The following is a 26,052-nucleotide window of genomic DNA, read 5'->3' as shown; positions in this document are numbered from 1 at the left end:
TGACTAGAACGAATATGTTCTTGAGTTTGGGTTAAGAAACCTCCAGGGGTATGATAAGTTGTGGTCATTGAAAAACTATGTAATTGTCTTTGCAGTATTAGATGTCGTCCCCCCTGTCACAGGAGTCCTATCTAAAAGTGGATTTAAAACACAATTAAAGTCCCCAGCCATTATAATTTTATGAGTCTTCACATTGGGAATGGATGCAAATAGATTTTGCATGAATTCCTTATCATCGACATTGGGTGCATAAACATTTATCAAAATCATTTTACTGTTATATAAGTTGCCCATGACCATCACATATCTCCCTTCAGGGTCCGATACTACATTTGATGCTACAAATAGAACTGTTCTGTGTATGAGAATTCCCACCCCTCTAGTTTTCTTTATAAAGCTAGAATGGAACATTTGGCCAGTCCAGTCTTTTTGTAGTCTGAACTGATCCTTGTTTAGTAAGTGGGTCTCCTATAAAAATACTATAGTTTAAGCCTGTTAGGTGAGAGCATACTTTCTTTCTCTTTAATTCATGATTCAGGCCTTTAACATTCCAGCTCACAAAGTTAACTGTCCCATCATGGAGACATTGATTCTGAGTTTTTAATGTCATTTTATAGTCTTAACTGGTAGTGAGGCAGTTTTAATCTTAATTTCAAGATTGCATTATTGTTATTGCATTTTAGCCTATTGGTGCATTGATATTTATAGTTATAGGGATTAGAAGAATAGATTAGATATAGCCTGCTCTCCTTCTCTCCCCCCTTTATCCCCCCCACCCCCCCATTTTGCCTCCCCGCATGAGGCTTGATCCCACTTCGCAATGTCCCGGTCCTCTGACATGCAAAGAGACAGAGCACGTCCAAAACAAAACAAACCCTACCCCGCAGCGGCCTTAGAGAATTAATCAAAGGGATATCTATTGCAACTGAATTCTTAATACTGTCTGCCGAAAATATAATCATTAACAGTCTTTAAGCTTAAAATAATCTTCAGCAATTTTAAGATATTAGGATATTAAGATAAAAAAAAGAAGGAACCCTAGGAATGATTTTAAAAAGTAGTCTAGGATAAATATGGTAATTCCTAATGTAATAGTATAATGTCATAGTATAAATGTAATATTAATGTAATAGAAATAGCAATAAACCAAGAGTATGATGTTAAACAGTCTACTTTAATGTAGTAAAAAAAAAAAAAGAAAAGAAAACACAAATCCTACTTTAATTACTTCCACACTTCCACACTCACATCTATAACTATAATTAAGACATAAACATATAATGTCCAAGTAAAGGAAAGGATGTATAATTATAATACCAGTCTCTTTAAAAGTGGATCCGAGAGCAGATGATAGGTCCTTCCCATGCCTTGATAGAATACTGCTCCTTATTACCACAATAAATTTTAAATGAAACAACTCAGATGCATTTGAAGTGCAGACTTTCAGCTTTAATTCAGTGGGGTGAAAAAAATGATTGCATAAAAATGTGAGGCAACTAAAGCATTTTTTTAACACAATCCCTTCATTTCAGGGGCTCAAAAGTAATTGGACAATTGACTCAAAGGCTATTTCATGGGCAGGTGTGGGCAAGTCCGTTGTTATGTCATTATCAATTAAGCAGATAAAACGCCTGGTGTTGATTTGAGGTGTGGTGCTTGCATGTGGAAGATTTTGCTGTGAACAGACAAAATGCGGTCAAAGGAGCTCTCCATGCAGGTGACAGAAGCCATCCTTAAGCTGCGAAAACAGAAAAAATCCATCCGAGAAATTCCTACAATATTATGAGTGGCAAAATCTACAGTTTGGTACATCCTGAGAAAGAAAGCAAGCACTGGTGAACTCAGCAACGCAAAAAGACCTGGGGCCTCATGTATAAACGGTGCGTACGCACAGAAATGTTGCGTACGAACGTTTCCATGCTCAAATCGCGATGTATAAAACCTAAACTTGGCGTAAAGCCACGCACATTTCCACGGTACCTCATACCCTGGCGTACGCAATTTCTCTGCTCAGTTTTGCAGACTGGCAGCACCCAGCGTCAAGGCAGTGCTACTGTTCCTGTGTGGTCACCCTTTCTTTCTTAGACCGACATTCTTGACGCGGCTTTATAAATACACTGAAATTTACTAAATATTGTTTATTAGTGTAATGCATCTGATTGTAATTAACCTGTAGCAATATAATGGTCCAGGGAATAGCCACAGTATTCCAAATACCATAACTGCTTTAGCGTTGTTACTCTCACTGCATCTTGTTCTTCTTTCAGCTGCTCCTGTTAAGGGTTGCCACAGCGGATCATCTTTTTCCATATTACTCTCACTGCACCACTCGGAGTATTTAAATCACTGTATCTGAGTGGGGAATCGCAGCAGCAGCTGATCGGAAAGAGAATTATCGGTATACAGTTTCAAGCACACACTACCTCAGCCACGGCAAAATGCGTCAAAGTCTTTTTTGTACGGACATCGCGTTTCAGAAACAGTTTGATCCCAAGAACTATAAACGCACTCAATCAGTCCATCAAGTGCTCCTTGTAGAACTGTTTGTACTTATAAGTACAATTACATCACTGTAAACTTGCACTACTGTTATAATATTGCACAACCTGTGCCACTTTATAAAGCGCGTATGATGACGATATCATTTTTAAGATGAAATGCAGCAAAATATGTTGCTTATAGTATACAGATAAAACTTTAGCTTCATTTAAATAATCAGTATTGTTAATAATTAAACATGTGAGGACACGGTGCCGCAGCGCTAGCTAGTTTACGGATAGCTCCTGCCTTGCGCTGTATTATTGCTGGTGCTGACGTGACACTGGAAGGATAGACGGATAGAATAATTAAACATGTACTACGAAGATAGTTCAATGTTCCTGAAAAGTTTTGAAGAATCGGCGTTCTAAGCTTACAGATGGCTTCACGTCTATTACAGAGCTGATTGTATGGCGATTGGGTATTTGGAAAAAGAAAAGTAAGGACAGGAATTGAAGGTTAGTACGTTTGAAAGGGACAGTACTTCTGTAATAAATTATTTCATCGAAGGTCGCGCATGGCGCAGCAAGCCTCTTGCGTGAGACATGAACAATCACTGCGCCACCGTGTTCCCATGTTTAATAACATGCTTTCATTCCTATCATCATGAAAAAAATATCACGTATACATCTCAGTATTTTAATTATTCAGAGAGCTGTAATATCACGAATGTAATGGATTCTGTGTCCTGTCGGAGAAAGAGAAAGAACGGAAGCACGTAGTGATTCACACACATAGAGCACATAGAAGATCAAACACAGAACAAAGCATTTAAAGTCCTACTTTAGTTACGATGGGATTTGAGAAACTAGTAAAATAAATGATTTTAAGATTAAGTTTATGAAATTCTACTGTAATGACAAAATAAAGTACGTGATTAAAGTGGAAATTTCGAGATTAAAGTTGACATTTTGTGCATTTTTCCCACTGTGAGTCTATTTTTTTTCTCTGTACCCTAATAAGCTTTCGTATGACACTCAGAAGGTCCGCTACGAGTCGCCTTTTCACGCCGACTTTGATATGTGACAACTTCTTTTTTTATTTCGGGCACTGTGCGACTTTGTGAACTTGAGCTTTCGAGTTTCTCCGACACTATGTCACTCGATCAACTTTCTTTTGTTGATTATACCACTATTTAGTCCAACAAATAGTATGTTTTTCCTTTGCCTCCACTTGGTATTCGCTGAAATTCTTATATTTTCCCCTGTGCTTTTCCCATTGTCTTTTCACAGAAGGCTATTTATATCGATTTGCATATTCAAAGAGGTATAATTCTGGGAGGAGTTGGGGCGGGACAGAAGGTGCGTGCACGTGCGTTACTTTTCACGCTGATCGGGATTTATGTAGTGGAAGAACGTGAAAGTTTGCGTACGCACAGATTCTTGCATCTGGATTTTTCTGTGCGTACGCACATTCCCGCTTTTGTGCTTACGCCATATTATAGTGTGAGTTCTACGCACGCCGTTATACATGAGGCCCCTGGACATCCACGGAAGACAACAGTGGTGGATGATCACAGAATCATTTCCATGGTGAAGAGAAACCCCTTCACAACAGCCAACCAAGTGAACAACACTCTCCAGAGGGTCGGCGTATCGATCTCCTAAGTCTACCATAAAGAGAAGACTGCATGAAAGTAAATACAGAGGGTGCACTGCAAGGTGCAAGCCACTCATAAACCTCAAGAATAGAAAGGCTAGATTGGACTTTGCTAAAGAACATCTGAAAAAGCCAGCACAGTTCTGGGAAAACATTCTTTGGACAGATGAAACCAAGATCAACCTCTACCAGAATGATGGCAAGAAAAAAGTATGGAGAAGGCGTGGAACAGCTCATTATCCAAAGCATACCACATCATCTGTAAAACACGGTGGTGGCAGTGTGATGGCTTGGGCGTGCATGGCTGCCAGTGGCACTGGGACATTAGTGTTTATTGATGATGTGACACAGGACAGAAGCAGCCGAATGAATTCTGAGGTGTTCAGAGACATACTTTCTGCTCAAATCCAGCTAAATGCAGTCAAATTGATTGGGCGGCGTTTCATGATACAGATGGACAATGACCCAAAACATACAGCCAAAACAACCCAGGAGTTTATTAAAGCAAAGAAGTTGAAAATTCCTGAGTGACCATGTCAGTCACCTGATCTTAACCCAATTGAGCATACATTTCATTTGTTGAAAACTAAACTTCAGACAGAAAGGCCCACAAACAAACAGCAACTGAAAGCCGCTGTAGTAAAGACCTGGCAGAGCATTAAAAAGGAGGAAACCCAGCATCTGGTGATGTCCATGAGTTCAAGACTTCAGGCTGTCATTGCCAGCAAAGGGTTTTCAACCAAGTATTACTAATTAACATTTTATTTCCAGTTATTTAATTTGTCCAATTACTTTTGAGCCCCTGAAATGAAGGGATTGTGTTAAAAAATGCTTTAGTTGCCTCACATTTTTATGCAATTATTTTGTTCACCCTACTGAATTAAAGCTGAAAGTCTGCACTTCAACTGCAACTGAGTTGTTTCATTTAAAATTCATTGTGGTAATGTACAGAACCAAAATTAGAAAAAAGTTGTCTCTGTCCAAATATTTATGGACCTAACTGTATTTTACTTAAGTTTTTTTTGTAAATAAGAAAGTAAAACTGCTCAAAACCATACAGGTGCCTAAAGCTGTTTAGCAGTGAAAAATAGAGCCCTATAGTTCAGAAATGGAAATGTTATTTATTACCTAACTGAATTCTGTTTAGCTGAGTAGCTCTTACTTTGAGAAAGCACCGTCATTGCTGGTCCTTTCTGGATCTAGTGTCCTTGTTTTGAATTTTGTGCCAGGTAATCAGTTGTGTGGAGTCTGCATGTCCTCTCTGAACAAATGTTTTGTTTTCCCTTACATTCCCAAACAACATTGTAGATTAGGTGAATTGTTGATTGCACATGAGTTTGGGTATGAGTTTGGTTGAATGTGTGTACAAATGATTATAAAATGACAACTTATAACCTTCTTTGTCTAATTCTAAGAAGAATCTTACATTAAGACACAGTCAAACAAGCCCAAAGCCAGACAGGGACTATTTCAACTGAAAATGCATGAAGTGGCATCCATATATGCACACAAGCTTGTACATACAGAAAACCCAACATACAACACTAAATATGCTGTTTTGTGCAGTGGGAAATCATAACGTTTAAAAACAAAACAAAACAAAATCTAATTGATTAAGCTAACAAATGCGCTGTTGGCTTAGTATTTAGTTAGCAAAACACTTCACCACAGATAAAGTAGAACTCCACCAAGACTGATGGGTGATACTGCTAGGTTTAAACCACACATATACAAAGGCAGATGTTAAACCAGTGAATTTATCAGCTTACCTGTAGCAGAATTAAATTTAAGTCTGGAAACTGAATTCCTTCAGTAGTTGTGTTCAAGATTGTAGTTCACTGCTGTCTAAGAAAATGTTACATTTTTCAATAATGATACTTTTTATTTGGTTGGATTTTTAGTATGTAATTTACATGCTTTATTAACCTATATAAATATTTTTAAATTTTTTTTTTAGAAAAGGGTGCTGATATTGTGCATAGGCACTTTAGAACACAATTTCCTGCAGAATATTAATTTATACCATTATTGCAAAAAATAATTTTTATTTAAAAATTACTGAACTTATCCTTTAGTTTAGAACACAATTTTAATTTCAATAAATAATGTTAATATTGTTCACAAATTTATTCTTTACCTGTCTTATATAAATTCTCATAGAGACCTGCTTCTGGACAGCCTAATACTACAAATACTAAACTGGTGAGTATTGTTTTTCCTACATTTTTTTGCGGTATTGTGTGAATAAAAATAATATTATTGGTTTTATTCATGTGAGTCATTTTTTTTCCTTTCTTCTGCTGTTCAATTCCTACCATATTATGAAATCCTTGGTAAGTATTTATTTGGGTAACGTTTGCAAATGCATTGTGTGTTAACATACTGTGTTTTTTTTTTTTTTTTTTTTGTTCATAAAGAGTGCCTTTTATGTGGGTTTTTTTATTATTTGCATGTGGTTGATGAAAGTAATTTAAACAAAAAAAACATACATGCAAAATATTTGTCTGAATAAAGCAAATAGTAAAACTGCTTTGTCCTCATGTATAACACATAACACATCAAATTTTCAAGTTTACTTGCTTAAGTCTTCTGTAAGTCTAACATCTTTAATGGATGAGTGTCCAATGGTGCATTAGGAGAGATATTGGCACACTTAAAATGATATTACTATAAACAACAGTGAAATTCCCTTAAAATAAAAAATGTTCTTGTGGCGATGTTTGCAATTTAACTGGCATCATTCTTTACTTTAGCCATTCATTCAAACTCTGGTTTACTCTTGTTATTGAACAAAGAGGTTATATATTAAGTTAGGAACATTCTCATTTTAATAGATTTACAGATGATACCAATTTAATAATCCTGTAGGTTCTTTTTTTCCATCCATCCATTTTCCAACCCGCTGAATCCGAACACAGGGTCACGGGGGTCTGCTGGAGCCAATCCCAGCCAACACAGGGCACAAGGCAGGAACCAATCCCAGGCAGGGTGCCAACCCACCGCAGGACACACACAAACACACCCACACACCAAGCACACACTAGGGCCAATTTAGAATCGCCAATCCACCTAACCTGCATGTCTTTGGACTGTGGGAGGAAACCGGAGCACCCAGAGGAAACCCACGCAGACACAGGGAGAACATGCAAACTCCACGCAGGGAGGACCTGGGAAGCGAACCCAGGTCCCCAGGTCTCCCAACTGCGAGGCAGCAGCGCTAACCACTGCGCCACCGTGCCGCCGGTTCTTTTTTTATTAAATTAATTTTCAAACAAGCAAAACATATTCATTGCAAAAACTTTAATCAAGAATAGTAGTAATGATAACGATTTTTACTGTCCAGAAAAAGGGCAATTTTTAGTTAATAGAGACCTGCAGACTGTCCTACTATTTTTATCTTGTTAGTTATAATAGACTTTCTGGTGTCATTTTCTGTCGAAGTTGTCTTGTTCTGATTGATTATGCATGCATATGTTTGTACTAAAAGTGTGAGCAAAATGGAAAATTCTGAATATTGTCTGTTCCAAGGGCTAGAGAGTGTGTAAGTCTAAAACGGAAAATCTTTTGCAACTTTAGTATTTCAAATACATTTTTATATTTTCTAAAATACAGTGATCCCTCGCTATATCGCGCTTCGCCTTTCGCGGCTTCACTCCATCGCGGATTTTATATGTAAGCATATTTAAATGTATATCGCGGATTTTTCGCTGCTTCGCGGGTTTCTGCGGACAATGGGTCTTTTAATTTCTGGTACATGCTTCCTCAGTTGGTTTGCCCAGTTGATTTCATACAAGGAACGCTATTGGCAGATGGCTGAGAAGCTACCCAACTTACTTTCTCTCTCTCTCTCTCTCTCTCTCTTGCGCTGACGTAGGGGGGTGTGAGCAGGGGGGCTGTGTGCAGCTGCTTCCTGAAGGATATGCTGCACGGAGCTTCGCATACTTAAAAGCTCAAAGGGCACGTATTGATTTTTGACTGTTTGTTTTTCTGTGGCTCTCTCTCTCTCTCTCTCTCTCTGATCCTGACGGAGGGGGTGTGAGCTGCCGCCTTCGACAGCTTTGTACCGGCGGTGCTTCGCATACTTAAAAGCCAAAAAGCCCTATTGATTTTTTTTTTGACTGCTTGCTTTGCACTCCTTTGAAAAGGAAGATATGTTTGCATTCTTTTAATTGTGAGACAGAACTGTCATCTCTGTCTTGTCATGGAGCACAGTTTAAACTTTTGAAAAAGAGACAAATGTTTGTTTGCAGTGTTTGAATAACGTTCCTGTCTCTCTACAACCTCCTGTGTTTCTGTGTAAATCTGTGACCCAAGCATGACATTCTAAAAATAACCATATAAACATATGGTTTCTACTTCGCGGATTTTCCTATTTCGCGGGTGGCTCTGGAACGCAACCCCCGCGATGGAGGAGGGATTACTGTAATGCATAGCATGTTAAAAAAGGCCTGCTATGCAATGTTAGCAAGAGGTTCTCCATATTTGACCAAAAACTATTGGCAAACCAAAAAGATAATAGCCACAGCAATGTCCAATTGAAAGCTACTGTATAGGTGGAGTTGGTTGAGACAATGTAGAATTACTTTGGAATGGTTGAGAGTAGGTGGGATGTCACCCAAGCTGTTTTCAGGTAGACTCTAAAAATGTTGACTTCAACTATAAATGTTGTTGAGAAGTATAAATTTAATCTAATAATTCTTCAATGCTGGTCTAGACGGTGGTAACAGTGCCTTGGGATTGACAGCCTGGAATAACGATCACTATATTAAAAAGACAAAAGGTTGTGTTCCATTTATCAGTGGATTACATTTGTTAGCCTCCTTTGGAAAACGTATGCCTGGTTGCTGGAACAGAGAGACCATCTGACAACTGAACCTTGGAACCATTTGGAACAATGCCAACTCAGTAGTGGCTGTGGGACAGTGGAGCAACTCTTTTGCCTGTGCATACATATTTAAGGGGTCACAAAGTTTGCTGTTCCTGTCAACCTGGGCTTTGTGAATGCAGAAATACTTATGACTGTGTATCCCATAGTATCCTGTAGGAGGTACTGCAGGAGTTCTGGAGGTGCTGTATGCTGTCTTGTCCCTTTATTTGCAAAGTGAGTGTTGTGTTCCTAAATTTGCCTCTAAATAAAGTCTTTTCAGTAAAGGTGTTGGGCTCCGTCAGGTTTGTGTCAGTCTCCTCTCCTGTTAATGATTTACATGGACACAATACCAAAATGCAATAGTGGGAATGTCAAATATGGAGACTGTTTGCAGATAATCTGCTTTTTGCAGATGTTGAAGTCCTGTTGTCTTAATCTGACTGTACTCTCTAGCTTGCATTGGGACAGTTTGCAGATGAGTAGAAGGTGGTTAGGAAGAGAATCAGCACCTCCAAATCTCAGGTTTTAGTGTTGTCCACGAGGCTTCCTCCCTTCAGGAAAGGGTTGAGCAACTGACTGAAATTGAATAGTTCATGTAGGGTGAAGAAAGAGGTGGTTCAAAGTGGTCATGAGATTGATGTTTCAAGCAGTTCTGTAAATATTGTTTCACTGTTGCCTGTGGTGGTATAATGGAAGTTTATTCCTCACACAAAGTTTTCAGTTTAGCAGTCTACATCCCCATATTCATCTGTGGTCACAAACTTTGGGTTGAGACTAACTAAATGATACCATGAGAACAAGCTCCTAAAGGGGTAGAAATTTCCTTGTATCTATATATTAACTGTGTTCTAAGTCAATGGGCCTCAGTTGTACTGCAATTGATTAATTGGATGTATCAGAAGTACCATGTAACTAGCAAGGTACATTTCTGTATTGCAATATTTGTATTCTTCTTTTTTTTTTTTTCTTTTTTTTTTTATATAAAAAACCAGGGGTTAATATACTGATTCCAATTTTTTTTCTTTTCTTATCCCTTGAAAAAATATTTTACACTAAGCTCCTGCATAACCAGACACATAGGAGCCTTATATCCTTCATTAAAGTGTGTTCTATTCATTTTTTATTAACAAAATGAAATTCTGTAGGCTGATTGTTCAGTGACCATAAAATACTAAAATAAATAAAAATTTCCTTAAAATACACTTTTATAAAATATTTACAAATATATTTATCTTAATGCATATGGTATACAAGTAAATACAATGCTTCACAAAATTACAAGCTGTCATATTGTTTCATTTTTTTCTGTAATATACTTATCTGAAGCAAAGCTTAATTTAAAAAAAAGTAGTTTTGACCATTTCTCTAACAACAAAAATATATAGATGTATATATATATATATATATATATACTCTCACAAATCAGTTAATTGATATTGGTAATTAAACACTGCTTAAATGTGAATGTACATGCACTTAATATGTTTTAATCATTAATTACACAACAGCTTTTTCCTGTTAAAATATACATTTACTCTACTTACACAGGTGTGTTTTTTTCCTTCAGTGTATCACCTAGACATTCGTAATTTTTGAGGTGTAATTATAAAATATGGATTACCGTTTTAGTACTGTTTTCTTACCGAAACTTATGCTATATCACACACACCATCAAATAATAAATACAATACAAATCTTTAAAAAAAAAAAAAAATAAAGTCTATTGTTTACTAAGCAGCAATTTCAAATTCGTGTTTTCTTTTTCAATGAATATGCCATTAACAGACATTTGGTAATTAGCCCAGCATACAGTATATGTAGGCTTGAAAAGAAGAACATGCACATATACAGTAAATAAGACTTTATGACCAGCACTTTATCAATCCCACCCCCAACAAGACCCAAACCCTTATTTTCTATGTGTTTCCTTGGATTCCTGTAAGTTTAATCATGTTCATCTATCTATATCTGTATACTAGCTGTCCCCCGCGGCTCCGCCCACTTAGTAGTAAAACAGGAGAAACTTAAAAAAATCAATAATTTTTTTTTTTTTAAAAGTTACATTTAAAATTTTTTTTTTTTAAATATAACTTGTATTGAGAAGAATTTATATTGATAGCTTGCCTATCCAAGGGCCTGTTGATATACAGTATTTTTGGTTTTGCTATCAGGGTCAAGGACATATAGGTTTCTTGGGGAACTAACCCGGGAGAAGGCGATGTAAAGCTGAGCATGCAAGAACAATGGTGCGCTAAGATCAACCCCTGCCAAGTTGAGTGTCTGTCCCTGGTCCTTGTTAATTAACATTGCAAAGCAAAGCTTCACCGGGAACTGTAATCTCTTGAATTGAAAGGGCATGTCCGTCGCTATTAGAGGAATGCGAAGGATTAAAACCCTGTCGCCAATGTCACATCCTGTGATAATTATCACCTCTATGATGTTGTCCTGACGCTGACGGACCTGGAGACAGGTACCATTGCAAAGTTTGAGTGGGCTCAGGTTTCTCAAAAGGATAATCGGTGCTTCTACTTTCAATGCTAAGTTGTGGGGTGGCATGCCAGTAGGATTAATGGAATTTAAAAATTCGGTGGGATAATGAACTGAATCATTGTTTTCCAAAACTTTATATTTTTGAAGTGTATGTCCGAGATAGCGTGTCAAATAATCAGAGCACCAATTGATTAATTTTATTAACAGCGTCGTTTCTTGGAGCAAGGATAGAACGTTCCCCAAACTAGGAAAGAGGACAATCTAGAATCGAAGGCATGTCTTGGTATACTGCAGCAATAAGTTCGTTCAAATCTTGAACTGATGTGCACAAATCGTTATTGTTTTATTGCAATAGCACTGTCTCTAGTCTGTAAGGAACCATTCCCCACTTTCAGTAGTGGCTGGGAAGATCTTGTGGTTCCATCCCCGAACAAAAAGGTGCGCATATTGAGGGTCAGTGACAGCTTGGCAACTTCACTCCAGATTGTTACTCCTTAACAATCTCTGGATGATAATGTCTGCTACATGGCGAGGGGTAGACTGAGTCAAACGGAGGCTGACACATGAGTGAGGAGGGCCCTGCTCGGCTCCCGACTCGTCAGGTCCCGCTTTCCCCTCCTCTCGGCCCATAGCCTGTCTTGGATTCACATGAATAAATCGCTGCCGCAACCAAATTGATACTTTGAAGTTGCAAAATCAACCGGAATGTTCAAGCAAATTATAGAAAAAATCCCGATCTAAATATGTTTATTAGTTCTCTTGTGAAAAGTGGACAGACATACATGTATACAGACAGACAGACAAATGTTGAATTTTATATCTATAAAAAGGATGCTGTCACACTTCAGGCAGTTTTGAAGTGGCAAGTTTTGCTACAGAGTTTTGGCAGGCCAACTAAGGATTTCCTTGCTGCAAATTCAAATGTTCCCTTCAAATTAAACTGAATTGTAAAATGTATCTTAGTAATATTTATTTTATTCGAAAGTCTTTTTAGTTTTAAGAGGTAATAGTGTTCTTTTGCCTTCATAGTTTTTAGGGACGTCAAATTACTGATTTGTTTGTATACTCAAGCATTTACGATAAGTACAAATTTTCATATTTACCTCTAATTATTTCCGTGTATGCATATATTAAACCTTTATAATAATGTTCTTCTTTGTGTTCAGTTTCACTATTTCAGGTGAGCGTAAGAGTCTATTTAAATTACCCAAATTATACCATGCAAAAGCATGTAACAACTACATAAAGTATCTAATACATGACCTTTCCAAACTCATGATTTGTTCTTTTCATACGCTTTGTCAAATCTTTAAAATAGTCATTTTCAGTTGCCGTTTATTTTGAGAAGTGTCAGATTTCATTTTTATCACAATAAATGAAATCCAAGGTAAATTGAATTTTAATGAAGAGGTTGACTTAGACTTTCTTTCTGGGGAACTTTTTGATTGCATTGGAAGCATGTTTGACTCATTGTCTTTACTGGATGTTGAAATACAAACTAATAGATCTGGTGGCATTTTCTGCAGATTCTGTGTGCTTTTCTTCAGAGATAACCATGCACAGTCTATTCTCTACACTTTCACATTCTCATTACTTTAAGTCATGTTTATTTTTAACTTATGTATTATTTGAATATCTTCTGATTAATAAATGGTTATACCTTGTAGTGGGGGTTGGAGTCGCAACAAAAGTCACTGGCACAAAGAAGTGGGAAATATATTTAAGACAGTATTTTAATTTACATAAATTAGTTTTGGTTGAGATGATTCTAGATATTCATATGGGAGAGTATGCTTTTGTTAAAGAGCACACTGGAGAACTTAAATATCAGTGAAGCAATGATGTGCAATTTTGGTCTCCTTGGGTTTCTGGTACTATTTTTTATTCAGTTTTATTTATAGTTGTGAGTTTTGAGAAGGGTTTCTCTTCCTGCATGAGTTTGAACTGGATTGTTCAAAGTTTAAGAGGATTTTCTTTTTAAACATGAAAGGGTGAACAATGCATGAGTGCATGCTTTACTGGGATTGCTTATATGATATTCAGAAAGATCTCTTAGATGTAAAGTTTTTTTCTTATTCAGTTAACAATCCTATTCAGTGCCTGCTTTTGATACCCAGAAAATTATTGTTCTAAAAAGTAATTTGCTGTCTCCTTACTTTTCTGAATTTAACATTATTTCATTTTCTGGCAGCGTCAGCGCCCTATGTCAGCAAATGATGCAGATTCTAATGGTCTGAAGGAAAAGCAGCAAGTAGGACATGGAAGACGTGCACTGGGATTGACAAGTGAAGAGGTTAGAATATCTAATTTTTGTTTCAGCTTCATATGGGAAACAATCAAATTTAAAAAAAAAAAAAAACAAAAACAAAGAAAACCTAAATTTAGATTAAACTGTGTGGCGCATCCAAACCCTTTTTTTCATTTTTCCATTCTCCTCCTTCATTTTTCTTCTGAGTCAATTTTCTTTTATGTATAACCCACAGTATAAGTAAAAATCCCTTTTTAGTAGTAATGTCCTGTTTGGAAATTATAATTTTGTTTTGCATGTGTCTTTACCTTTTAATGTCTGAATGCTGTAGTAGGTAGATATGCTTTTGTCTGTTGGCTTATACCTATAAGTTACAAGCATTCTAACCATTTGAAAATTGCTCAAAAATACTTTTGGTCTTAAGGTATTTTTGCTTCTTCTATTTAAAAATGGCCCTTATACAGAATTGTGAGACTGTAGTTTATTTTCCATTATATTGTCTCTTGTAATATTGCACTACTGTATTGCTGGCCTTGGGGATGGAAATTAGTTCAAAATATTCTACAGTTTAGTTTCCAGTTATTGGTAGGTATAGTTTTGTTTAGGTTATTTGTTCTCCAAATGCAGTTGGATTTTTTGCTTAAAACATCATAACAATTGTCAGAAAAAAATATGTTTACACACACTGTATCGGTTTATGCAATTTTTGTGCAGCACTATTATGCAGTATAAATACATATTTGAAACGATGGACTCTTTCCTATATTGTAGCAAGTCCCTCTTAAAAGAAAATGATTTATTTGAAGAAGCAAAAAAATCAACTTGTAATGATCTCAGTTAATTATTCACCTTTTAAGTTACAGAAAAGACCTGACTTTTTTGACATCTTTTTGCTGACTACATAATTGGCACCAATTGGAGACTAGGATAATCACAGTGTATTATATGAACATTATGACTGATAGTGTTTCACAGGAGAGATGAAAACAGTAGCCATATACAATGGCCAAAGTCTGTCTTTAATATTGCAAATTAAACTTATTTTTATATAAAAGCTTAAGGTTCTTCGAAGAGTAAAGGAAGAGCATGAAAGGCGAGGAGGATTCATTAGAGTATTTCCTACTTCAAACAGCTGGGAGATTTATGGGTAAGTGGGATACTGCATTTTAGTCCATTTATGATCTTTTAGCTAGCATAACATAAATTTAGGGTGGGGTAAGATTGTTCAGTCAAATGGATAAGGATAACCACAGTCCTGTAAGGGTTACTTTCATTTAAGGTTGGGTGGAGGGGTTGTGTCAGATTTATTTTATTTATTTTCGGAACTCTGCACATGAGACTGTATTATTAAGTCATTAATACTGTATTTTTAGATCATATTTGGAGTATAAGACATCAATGAATTACATGCTGACAACAAGACTTTTTCCTGAAAAGTGAGTACATTTTCATTATTTAATTTAACTAGTGAGAAAAGGAAACATATAAACTATCTTCAGTTACAGATTTATTTTTTATTTGCAATACACAAAATATTTATTTTCAATTTACTCTAATGAAGTTTACAGAATTTGCACATTATTCTATTTGTTCTACATCACTTTTTAAAAAAAAATGTTTATTAAAGTAACCATACCTCAAAAATGTGTTAAGCAACATAATTGGGTTGGGAAAGACAAATATTTGCTATACATGTTACATTCAACCTGAACAAATGACATGATGAAAAGAGATCATTCTGTGGTAATGTCTGTATGCTACAACAAAAGAAACCATAGATGAAAGAAATCTATTATAGCTTTGTGTAGATTGCAGACAGAAAGTAATCTGACCAAAGTCTGCTACTTTACAAAGATTCACTTTGGGATTAATATTACATTTCAGAAATTATAGATGAAGGATAGATCTCCTTAGATGTATCTGAAGGCTTTCCTTAGTAAAAGCAGTTTCCTTTTAAACCATCATTATATACTGTTTTATCAAATTATTTTAGCTACTGTATCAGTTTCAAGGTCTAGCAAGCAGTAGTTTTTTGAGGGACAGAGAAGTGAAGCGTGAATTTTAAAATTTAAGAAAATGACCAAACTTTTAACCCTACATTGATGATTGAAATATGCTGAAACTACAAAAGTAAGTCATTAAAAGAGATAAGAGGCAGAGAAGTGAATACAAAATGGAAGATATGTGTCATAATACAAATGCCCAAATGACAAGACTATAGTAGAAACATTGTTAATATGGTCATTGTTTTATGCATTTGCTTTTTTCTTTGAATTATTTTTCATTTGTGAAGTAGTCTCTTTTTCGCCTAATGTTTTAAAAATATATTATATATTAGTACCTGCTAATTTCAGGAAGGACTAGAAAGCATCTCCTTTGTTCACTAAATGGAAGGGGCAAAGTGGGTTTGTAGCGGTAGGTTGGACGGAGCAAATATTTGGGTTGCAGGATCCCACTAGCAAGGATAGAAAGCACATCTTTTTAATCAGAACGGTTCAAGAAAACATTGAGTCTTTTTTAGGAAATAAATAAATCAGAACTCTACACAGACATTAGTGGTTCCCTATATGGGGCATCATCTCAGTGATGATGAAGAGTGTAATAACAGTTGTTGATACCGTGATATTAACAGTGTTCAGACAGGGAGCAGTATAAGCCTGCCTTGTCTTGTTTTCAGTTTGTATTAGTTTTAGAGGTGTTTCTTGTGACACTTAAAAGTGTGAAAGTGAAATCATTGGTCTCATTAGGCTCTTAGTTTGCAGTGCTGCTTTATATTCTTATTCAATAAACAATTCTGTCATTGGATTAACCTACTAGTCGTTGGCTTGGAATTCTTTGCAATTATGGTTAAATCAGAGTCACACTCAAGGTGACGTGTAATGATACTCTTTACAGTGTTATGCCAAATAACTCTTGGGACAGTATTCTGCTATCATCATGTGGATAAAATTGCATCATGTTGCTGCAAAATAAAAATGTGAAATTGTTTATGCTTTCTGCCACTTTATGATAACTCTAAAGTAACTCATCAATATTCATGAGTGGGGCGGAGGAAAAAAACAATGGCAAGAAACAAGCCATTGAACGTACCGAAACAGAACCATTGCTTGGATCAATTGATAGTGAAGACAATGTAAAGTGATCATCAGATACTGACACAGAATGTGAAACTGATACATAATACAGAACTGTATGGCTGAACCTCCATGATATGTCTGGTGAATTTGGTCATGTAAAGGTTCAGCATGGTGTGATAGTAGCTGTCTTTCTATTATTAAAAAAATATCCTGGGAGAGAAAGACTAGGGAGACGAGACGTGATCTTCACGTGAAGATCACGGAAGACACTTAAAAGACCCGCGAGACGAAAGAGGTTGGCCACGGAGCGTCTCGCAGGGACCTTAAACATGAGACTTCGTCTCGCGGGGACATAGAACATGAGATTCTTGCAAGACACGCCCTACTTACAACCAATATCAAATAAGACCATGGGCAGCAAAACACTCAAGTCGTGTAAAGGCTTTGAGCACATACAGATACAGGGCTCTCAGCACATATAAAGCGTATAAGAGATTTATGTTATAGATGAAATGTCTACAGCTAAGCAAAGAAGAAAGAGCTGCGTGGAGAAAAAGCGTTTGAGAGAAATAAATGTAAAAAAGAAAATGAATAATCTAGGTGCAAATTCAGAAAATAAGGAAAGTAATTATCAGCCCGGAACAAGTGGAATTGAAAAAAAGCACGTCCAATCTGGCTCAGAATTAAAAGACAAAGAGTAAAAGACAAAGTAGAACTTCATAAAGACGTTCAAAAATGTTGACGCTATACACATGCAGAGCAGGTTAGAGATTATGAAAGCAGTGGAATTCGAAAGACTCAAAAAAAAATGGCGCAATACACATGTAGAGAAAGTTAAAAAAATATGTAAACAGGAAAATTAGAAAGTATAAAAAAAACAAAGTAAAGATCGCAGTCGTGCAAACAAACGGAAATTATTACTCGAAAAAAGGGAAAATAATCACCACGAACCAGGTGTCATTGGAAGAATATATGCAAAAGACAAAGAGTAGAAAACAAAGTAAAACATCATAAAGAGGTTAAAAAAGAGAGGGGCCAAACACATGCAGAGCAGTTTATAGACAATGAATCCAGTGGAATTCAAAAGACTCAAAAAAAAAAAAACACATGCAGAGCAGTATACAGGATATGAAAACGGAAATAAACGACAGTGTCAAAAAAAGAAAGTAAACATCGCATTAGTGCAAACAAAAAGAAATTATTACTCAGAGAAATAACGAAAAGGTAAATAGAGATTGAATATATGAACATAGGTGAAATGTCAGAAGTATGTAAATATTGTAAGGCTTTGAAGTTTAAGTCAGAGAATTTCAAAAACGGGATTTACCTCACATGCATTTATTGGTTACTTTGCAAAAAAAAATTATTAACTGTTGATGATCGTTTTGTCTGTGCTGAAATTCCAAACAGAGAAACCTATCCTGAATTATGGTACAAAGTCTTTAAACCCATGTCTCATGGACCTCATTTAAAAGATTCAGCATGTTGGGACTTGAAAGATTCCAAATATTGTTTTTACCGAAGTTCTGAAATAAAAGTGAAACTAATGAAATAGCAACAATTCAAAGAAAAAAAAATTCTTAAAAGTGTGTATCCGGAAAACCAAACACAGGGGTTGGCGACCGAAGCCTCCTATTATGACAAAAAAAGGAAAAATAATTGTGATCAAGTGCAAGGACAAGCAGGACGTTAGCTCCCTAAGTACTGTTCACAATGCTGTTACTGTTATTGTTCATGTTAGGGGAAAGTCATTAAGCCTTGCGCTGTGGTCATTCTACCCTTTCATGTGGCAGCAATAGAAAAAATATTAGAAAAAAATTTATTTTTGTTGATATTTTAGTATTGTATGTTTCTGTTACACTTAACATTTATTGTTGAAAAAAAACTCAAAATTTTTGGATCATCATTTCTTGGGTTTCACAAAGCTAAGGAGGCAACGCTTAGTGGTAGTGCATCTGAAAAGACCTAAATTACCGGTAGTCATCAAGAGTGTGCAGTGGCCGGTTGGAGGTCAGTGTGACTTTGAAGGGAGTTGACATTTGGAGGATCTGTATTCTAGTGTGTATATATTTCAAAAAGTGTCATTACCGCATGATGCTAGTGTGTTTTTTTTTTTTTTTTTGCAGACTGAATATTTGTGTAAAATGTGATTTGTCTATTTAACCACTTATGTATAACCTAAATTTTAACATTCTCCATTTTTATTTTTTATAGTACCAGAGTAGTACTTCTGTGATCAGCCAATGGGACCCCTGATTACCACAAATTATTACACACACTGAACATACGTACACTTTATAAATGAGGTTTTCATCTAAAAGCTGTTTCAATTTGATATTAAAAGTATGACTTAAAATCAATTTCCTTTATCTGCTTGCTCACAGAGGTATAAAACCAATCCAATCTGCATCTAACATAAGACAGAAACCAATCTTATGTTTTTGAGGTGTGATAGAAAACCTAGAGTGCCTGTATGTCAGTGTAAAGGATACACCTTCTTCTAAGTCTACTTAATTAAGCAGTTGCTTAAAATAAATTATTATCATGCAGACTTCAGCTTGCTCAGTGATTGGAGTATGTGCTCCGGTATGTAATAATGCTAAGGACAAATGAGAAAAAAACTGCTTAAAACGTAGAGAGAAATTTTTATACAGTGGCAAAATCTTAAGAGATACAAAGTGTAGCACGTTCTTCCTTCACTTATCTGGAGTCAATAAGACAACATTGATGCCTTTTCTAAAATGTTATGTGTCTGATTAGGAGCTGTCTACACAGGAATGTGGCACAGGGTCCAAGTGTGTTTTGTCCAGAAGTGAAACAACATGTGGTACAGTATGAGCGGAAGCTTCTTTCACTGGAGGCAAGGAGAAGACGGAGGCGCAAAATTGCTTCTAAAGCTCTGCTTGGAAAAAAGTCAGGTACAACAATAAACTTAATTCCTCTGGTAACAGTGAACGAAAGGGACCTGTGTCTGAGAAAAAGCCTTACAATTTTCTTTAAAGTATTCACTAAAATATTTTACTATTCATTTTTGAACAGGAGATAGGAAGATTTGATAATCTGAACTTCACAAGTACACAGGAGACCATTAATGTGACCATGTTGTTCACTCTACCAGAACTCTTCCATCCTATTCATTAAATTATCTTCGTTTTGAGATTTTAAGGTTCCTGAAGTTGTACTATTTGTACGGCGGGTATTGTTTAGTAATGTGTTCTATATAACTTATTTTCCATGTGATGAAATACTTTACTATCATTATCCATTTCCACATGTGTTCGTTTATTAACTTATTTTAGCACAGTTCTGCTTTTTATGTAATGTGGTGTCCAAAGTTGCAACAAATATACTTGATGACTTAATGAGTGGTATTTACATTTTAAGAGATATCCATGAAAGTTATCAGACCATGGCAAGTTAACCAGTTTTCAATAGTTCTTCTCTCAAGTTTAAGCTTGCAATTGTGTAATGATTTACATAAGAATTGTATTGTCAATTTATAATCTGTGCTTCTCAGGCTTACCTGAGAAGTTTCTTCAGGTATTGCGTGTCTTGTGAACTCAAGTTGCTGCTCCAGGAGACCACGTTGTTTATTTGGTGTACATTTTTATTTGTTAGTACAGGTGCCTCCTGTTTTACAAATCACTATTTAGCAGCATACTGTACACATTTTGATAATTTTGAAATAAGAAATATTGAAGGTATCTTTTTTGACTGTAGGATTAAAAGAAAAAATGCAAGATGAATTCCACAGTGCAGAGGATGAGTCTGACAATGAAGAAGAAAATGAGTCAGAGACAGAAGAGGAGGAGGAAGAAGAGGAGGATGAGGAAGAAGAAGTGTCTCAGAAGCAGGATTGCCAAAATAAAGATGTTCATTCAGAATCACAGAATTCTGTTTCCATAGCTACTGAAACCAGGGGGGTGGAAAAGGCACATGAGGATAGCGTAACTATTAAAAGCCAACCAAAACAAAAAGTTGACCTCTTACAGAAACTTCAGCAAGGTCAAAATCTTAGGTGAGATTTTACATACATATATGCATAAACATTTCAGAAATTCCTGTCCTTGCCTCGGTACATTTGAAATAAGAAATAAACAAGATACAAGTACATTTTGTAATAAAGAGTGTATATATTTATCATGTTAAATCTACAGTATGCATAAACTTATCAAGTCTGTTTCCAGTATACCTAAATTTTGGATCCTCGGCTTAATTTATGTCATTTTAAAAATTTATTTGAGAATTGCAGTCTGAATTAGGTTAGTTATATGTGGAATAAAATCATTTGTCTAGTGACTTTTCCACTAAACACAATTTCCTAAATTCTGGATGTTTTATAAATAGTCTATTAAAAAGTATATTGGATTTAAACTTTGCAGACTTAGGTGCTAAACTTTTTAGTATAAGGATATGTTGCTTCAATCCTGAAACTGCAAATCCTGCAAATGGTTCTCTCTTCATCCACCACAATATCAACAAATCTGTATTCTTTTGAAGCCTGAAGAATTTTTTCTAATTGAGATTTGATGGTAGTAACTTTTTAATGAGATTTTTTCCTGGCCATATAGGAGATCTACTGTACATTTTAAAAATTTACATTTAATATTCTCATATAATTAGATGCAATTATATGAAAGTAAAGCAGTATGAAATAAATATATATATTCTCATATGGTACCAAGATCTTGTGACAAGAGAAAACATTTTATTTTCAAAAATTGATGATTATCCTTAGTAAATATTACAAGATATAATTCAGGTAAAACCTACAAAGCAAAATATAAAAAAGAAAATTATGGATTACGTAACTCATTCCAATGGATTATTTTAATTTTTTTCCCTGACTATTATTTCAGAAGTACAGACCCCTGTTCTGTATTAATTTGTTCAAAAAGATTATTATTATTTTTCCACCTGGCGTGTGTTAACATCAGTGAACCGGAAGAGGAACTACTGGAAGACCACCGCGGTTGAATTGGTTCTTTTGAGAAGTCCTGAAATGAGTGTTAAACGTACATTATGTAATTTTTTAGAACAAATTGCGAACAGATTTTTTTTGGCTTGACACCTATATGTCTCATGGTTTAATTTGTTCTTTGTTCTCTTTATTGTTAATACCTGCCAATAATACATACATTTTAAAGAATAATAATTATGTTAGATATATATATATATATATATATATATATATATATATATATATATATATATATATATATATATATAAAACTATCTCTTTGGATATGCCCATCTGAACTTCCCATTTCTTAAAACTTTTAAATTAGTGTTTTTAGTAGTTGCCATAGGTTCAGACAGTTTGTATTTTATTTATAAGATGGATACTGTATAACATTTTACATTATTATCTTTACATTTGTTTTTCCATCGTTGCCATGTTTATAATTCTAACCAAACTGGCAAACAGCAGAAAAACTGATGTAACAAAATGTAATTTTTCAGAACTCGTATTAGTGAAAGAACATCAGAATTTGTATAAGACAAATATATTTTCAAACTCATGAATGGGTTCAAAAATGGGAGCTGAATAGAACCTAATGAAAATAACATTGCCATCACCAAAACAAACAAAATAAATGTCTTTATGTTTCAAAAGAACCTAAGGGAATTGACAGAATTAAATGTGACCGTATTTTATCATAAATGCAGTTTTATTTTAGATATGCAAATAAACATGCCACGTAGAATAGTTTTACAATGCAGTACAGCTACCCTATAGGGGAAAACTGTTTTTAATTTCCTATAAACAGAACATACAGTATTAAAACATGGGTTATGTAAACTTTGCCATAGTCTGAGTGAAACAGGACTTCAAGTCGTAAGATTTGCTTCTTAGCAGGTCTGTCCATCCCTCAAGTTAGTTTGTATGTCCTACTATGATTAGTAACATTTATATTTTTTGGCTACTACTTTTGAATCAGTAAATGCATTATGTTAATTCTCATACTGGCTTGCCATTCATGAGCTGTTTAATCATTAGAAGCTATTCAGACATAAATTGCATTTGTATTTGAATTTATTTTACACTGATTTACTTAATGATTGATTTGCTTGAGTAGTTCTTTATATCCCTATATTCCTTCTTGTAGCAAAGTGCAGGCCCGCATGGCATTTTCATCTTACCTGCAAAGAGTAGAGAAACGTCTCATGGAAGAGTGCTGCGAGTCAAATGACAATTCAGCTTGGGCAGCAAAAGAGGATGAACAAATGGTAAGAAAATATTTTTTTATTTAGAGGACAAATGTGATTAATGAAAAAAATCAGTTTAATTCAGTTGGGCTGAAGGGAAGTAAGAATGAGATTTTTATAAGACTTAATTTGCTCCAGTTGTTGTAAAAAAAAAAAAAAAATTACACTGATTGCAATATTTCTTGTATATGACTTCATTTGCTTTATATACCACTGCGCTTTTTGTGCATTGAAACAACTAGATGATTTACACGCCTTTTGAAATAATGCTCTATGGAGAGATACTGTAAGTCGAGAGTAGAACTCTTTGAGCAACAGAGACATTATGATATTTGGCATATAGCTAATACAGCACTTAAAAATAACAACATCATACCTACAATAAAACATGCAAATGTTGGTGCTGCGATGTGTTGCTGCCACAGGATCTGGAAGACTTGGCATTTTCAAGGAACAATGAATTCTGCACTTTATTATATAGAATATTCAAAGGAGAATGCCAGGATATCTGTTTGCAACCCAAAGTTGAATTGTTGGGTTATACAGCAAGACATTGATCCAGAACACAAAAGCAACTGTACAACTGAATGCCTTAGAAGAAACAAAATTAAAGTTTTGAACTGGCTTAGCCAAAGTCTTGACTTGAACCCAATAGAGAGGCCGTGCCAGCACCTGAAACAGGGATATAAAAAACTGAGATCAAAGTATAGGAAGCGTTTAGTTGTGATCATTGTGGTGCTGCATTCAAATATTGAAAATATGAAGGCAGTTATAATTTTGTTCCTTGAATAAAAGAAAATATTGATCTGCAACCCTGTCCTGGATAACTAAGTTAAGAAAATGGATGGATGGATGATTTAAAAACTATGTTGTGTGTTTACTCAGGTTTCCCTAAAGATCTAAAGTCCTTTCATGGTGTAATATATGCAAAAAAAAAAGAGAAAGGCTTGATTAGTAAGGATAAAATAATTTTTCACTATACTGCATAAAAAATAAAATGCTATGTAAATAGAAAGGCTGCCACATCCAAGGATTGTTCCTGCCTTGTGCCAGATACTTGCTGGGATGGGCTGCAGCTTCCCTACAACCCTACTCTGGATGAGCAGGTTTGGAAGATGGATATTGTCTTGAGCAGACACCAAACCTAGAATGACAACTGGATGTTAAAAAAAAAAAAAAAAAAAAAACACTAACAAAAAGGTTTTCAGGAAGGTACAATAGTACAAGAACACCCACAGATATGAAGTAGCAAACACAAAGCAATTCACAGCTAAATGCTAGATTATAATATCTGCACACAAAACTTCAAATGACCAAGAGAAACCTGCACTGATGTCACCTTTCATCCTACTGCTGTCGTCTATAATGCTAATATATTCTGTTTACACCTCCTTTATTCAGGAGTGCTCTTGCCTCTACTCTGTTCTTGATTCCACACTTGTCTACCAGCAGTATGGGTGACCCTTTTAAAGGGCTTGACCTAGACAAACAAGAAGTACTCTTGAAGTTTCCATCCAAGGAATTTTCAGACAACCCCACAGACACATCATATTATAATGTTGTCTGATTTCCAGATTTCCTTTAGAGCAGGGGTGTCCAACTCCACTCCTGGAGGGCCGCAGTGGCTGCAGATTCATATTCTAGCCATCTTCTTAATTAATGAGCAGTTTTTGCTGCTAATTAACATTTTTGCCTCAGGTTTAATTAACTTGACTCAGACCCCTTAGTTGTTCCTTTTTCCTTAATTAGCAGCCAAACAATAATGAGACACAAAATAAGCCACCACATGACCAACTAACCAGAGTATCTGAAAATAAAGTAAGGTGAAGGTCTCAGTAAGGTTATTCTGTTCAGGTCATCAAAACATTTTGACAGTGTTCTTAAAAAAGTGTTCAAAAAAAAAAAAAAACAGAAAATCAACACTTTTGTAAATGTCTACTGTGGCAGAATGAGAGCAGCAACAAGCCATAGAATTAAATAACAGGTTTAAATAACAGCAAGAATCAGTTTCTCATTAAGAAACTGGTTGGAGTGAAATTGGTTGGAGTTTGAAGCCCCAATTTAGCTGGCCATCTGTTGGCTCGTTTCATGTCTCACTTCTGTTTGGCTGCCATTTAATGAAGAAAAGAATCAATCCAGAGGACTAAATCCTTAAAAACAGTTTTATTAAAATGAAGGGAAAAGGAGTTAATTATCAGTGAAAAGTGGTCTTGATTAGGAAAATAGTTGGAGTGAAAACCTGCAGCCACTGTGGCCCACCAGGACCGGAGTTGGACACCCCTGCTTTAGAGTATACAAGAATACACACATATACAGGGTCGGGTATTTTTTAAGTTAAAATTGCAAAGGTAAATAGAAGCAATATTTTTAGGATGGTGGATGTCTGATATCTATAATAAAAAAATAGAAGATTAAAACAGTCTTCTTAGCAGAACTGAAATGAGTATGCTGTGCTAAAATGGCTTCTCTCATATTGGTAGATCGATCATAGCAGAGTTTGAGTGCCCTACAGCTAAAGGTAATGCTGCCTACACTAGTTTTATTTATCTTTGGATCTTTAAGAATCCCTGCATTTTGACATAATAATGTACTGTCTTGAGGCGCTAATTCTGTAAGCTAAAGGGGATCTGAAGAATTTGTAACTTTATAAGTTATTTTAACTTTATAAATTAAAATCACATGTAAACTTAATTGGAAGCCAGTGAACTGATTTAAGACTTAAAGCTGTATGTTTGTAATTCTTAGTTCAATTAATGACAGTGGAGTAAGTGAATGGTACTGATATCCTGACCTTAAGACATTGCAATACAGTAGTTGCAGTAGTTGATTCTGATTGAGACTAATGGCCTAGCTTTTCACGATCAACAGTAATGACTATTATGTGTAAGTTTGAGATGTCTGATTGTGGGTATACTATTCAAAAGACATAGTGCTAAAATATGTTGATTGAAGTACGGTAGGTCTTTATTTGTATTGAGATATATACAGTATATATATATATATATATATATATATGCCCCCTG

At 35.4% G+C, this 26,052-nt stretch overlaps 1 protein-coding gene across 1 annotated transcript in view; it reads left to right on the top strand.

Moving 5' to 3' along the window:
- The window catches only part of ttll5 (tubulin tyrosine ligase-like family, member 5), a gene marked incomplete at its 5' end in the record, with an annotated part of 276,912 nt that overhangs the window by 110,527 nt on the left and 140,333 nt on the right, over positions 1–26,052 (top strand). The window contains 6 exons of the mRNA XM_051919744.1: positions 13,686–13,787; positions 14,798–14,889; positions 15,116–15,178; positions 19,580–19,737; positions 20,540–20,837; positions 22,930–23,050. Of these exons, the coding sequence (XP_051775704.1) occupies positions 13,686–13,787; positions 14,798–14,889; positions 15,116–15,178; positions 19,580–19,737; positions 20,540–20,837; positions 22,930–23,050 (834 nt within the window). The remainder of the gene's footprint in view (positions 1–13,685; positions 13,788–14,797; positions 14,890–15,115; positions 15,179–19,579; positions 19,738–20,539; positions 20,838–22,929; positions 23,051–26,052) is intronic.

The sequence above is a fragment of the Erpetoichthys calabaricus genome, chromosome 16 (assembly GCF_900747795.2).
Source record: "Erpetoichthys calabaricus chromosome 16, fErpCal1.3, whole genome shotgun sequence".
NCBI lineage: Eukaryota > Metazoa > Chordata > Cladistia > Polypteriformes > Polypteridae > Erpetoichthys > Erpetoichthys calabaricus.
Note: the sequence above shows the minus strand (reverse complement) of the source record. Positions and strands in the feature narration are given on the sequence as shown.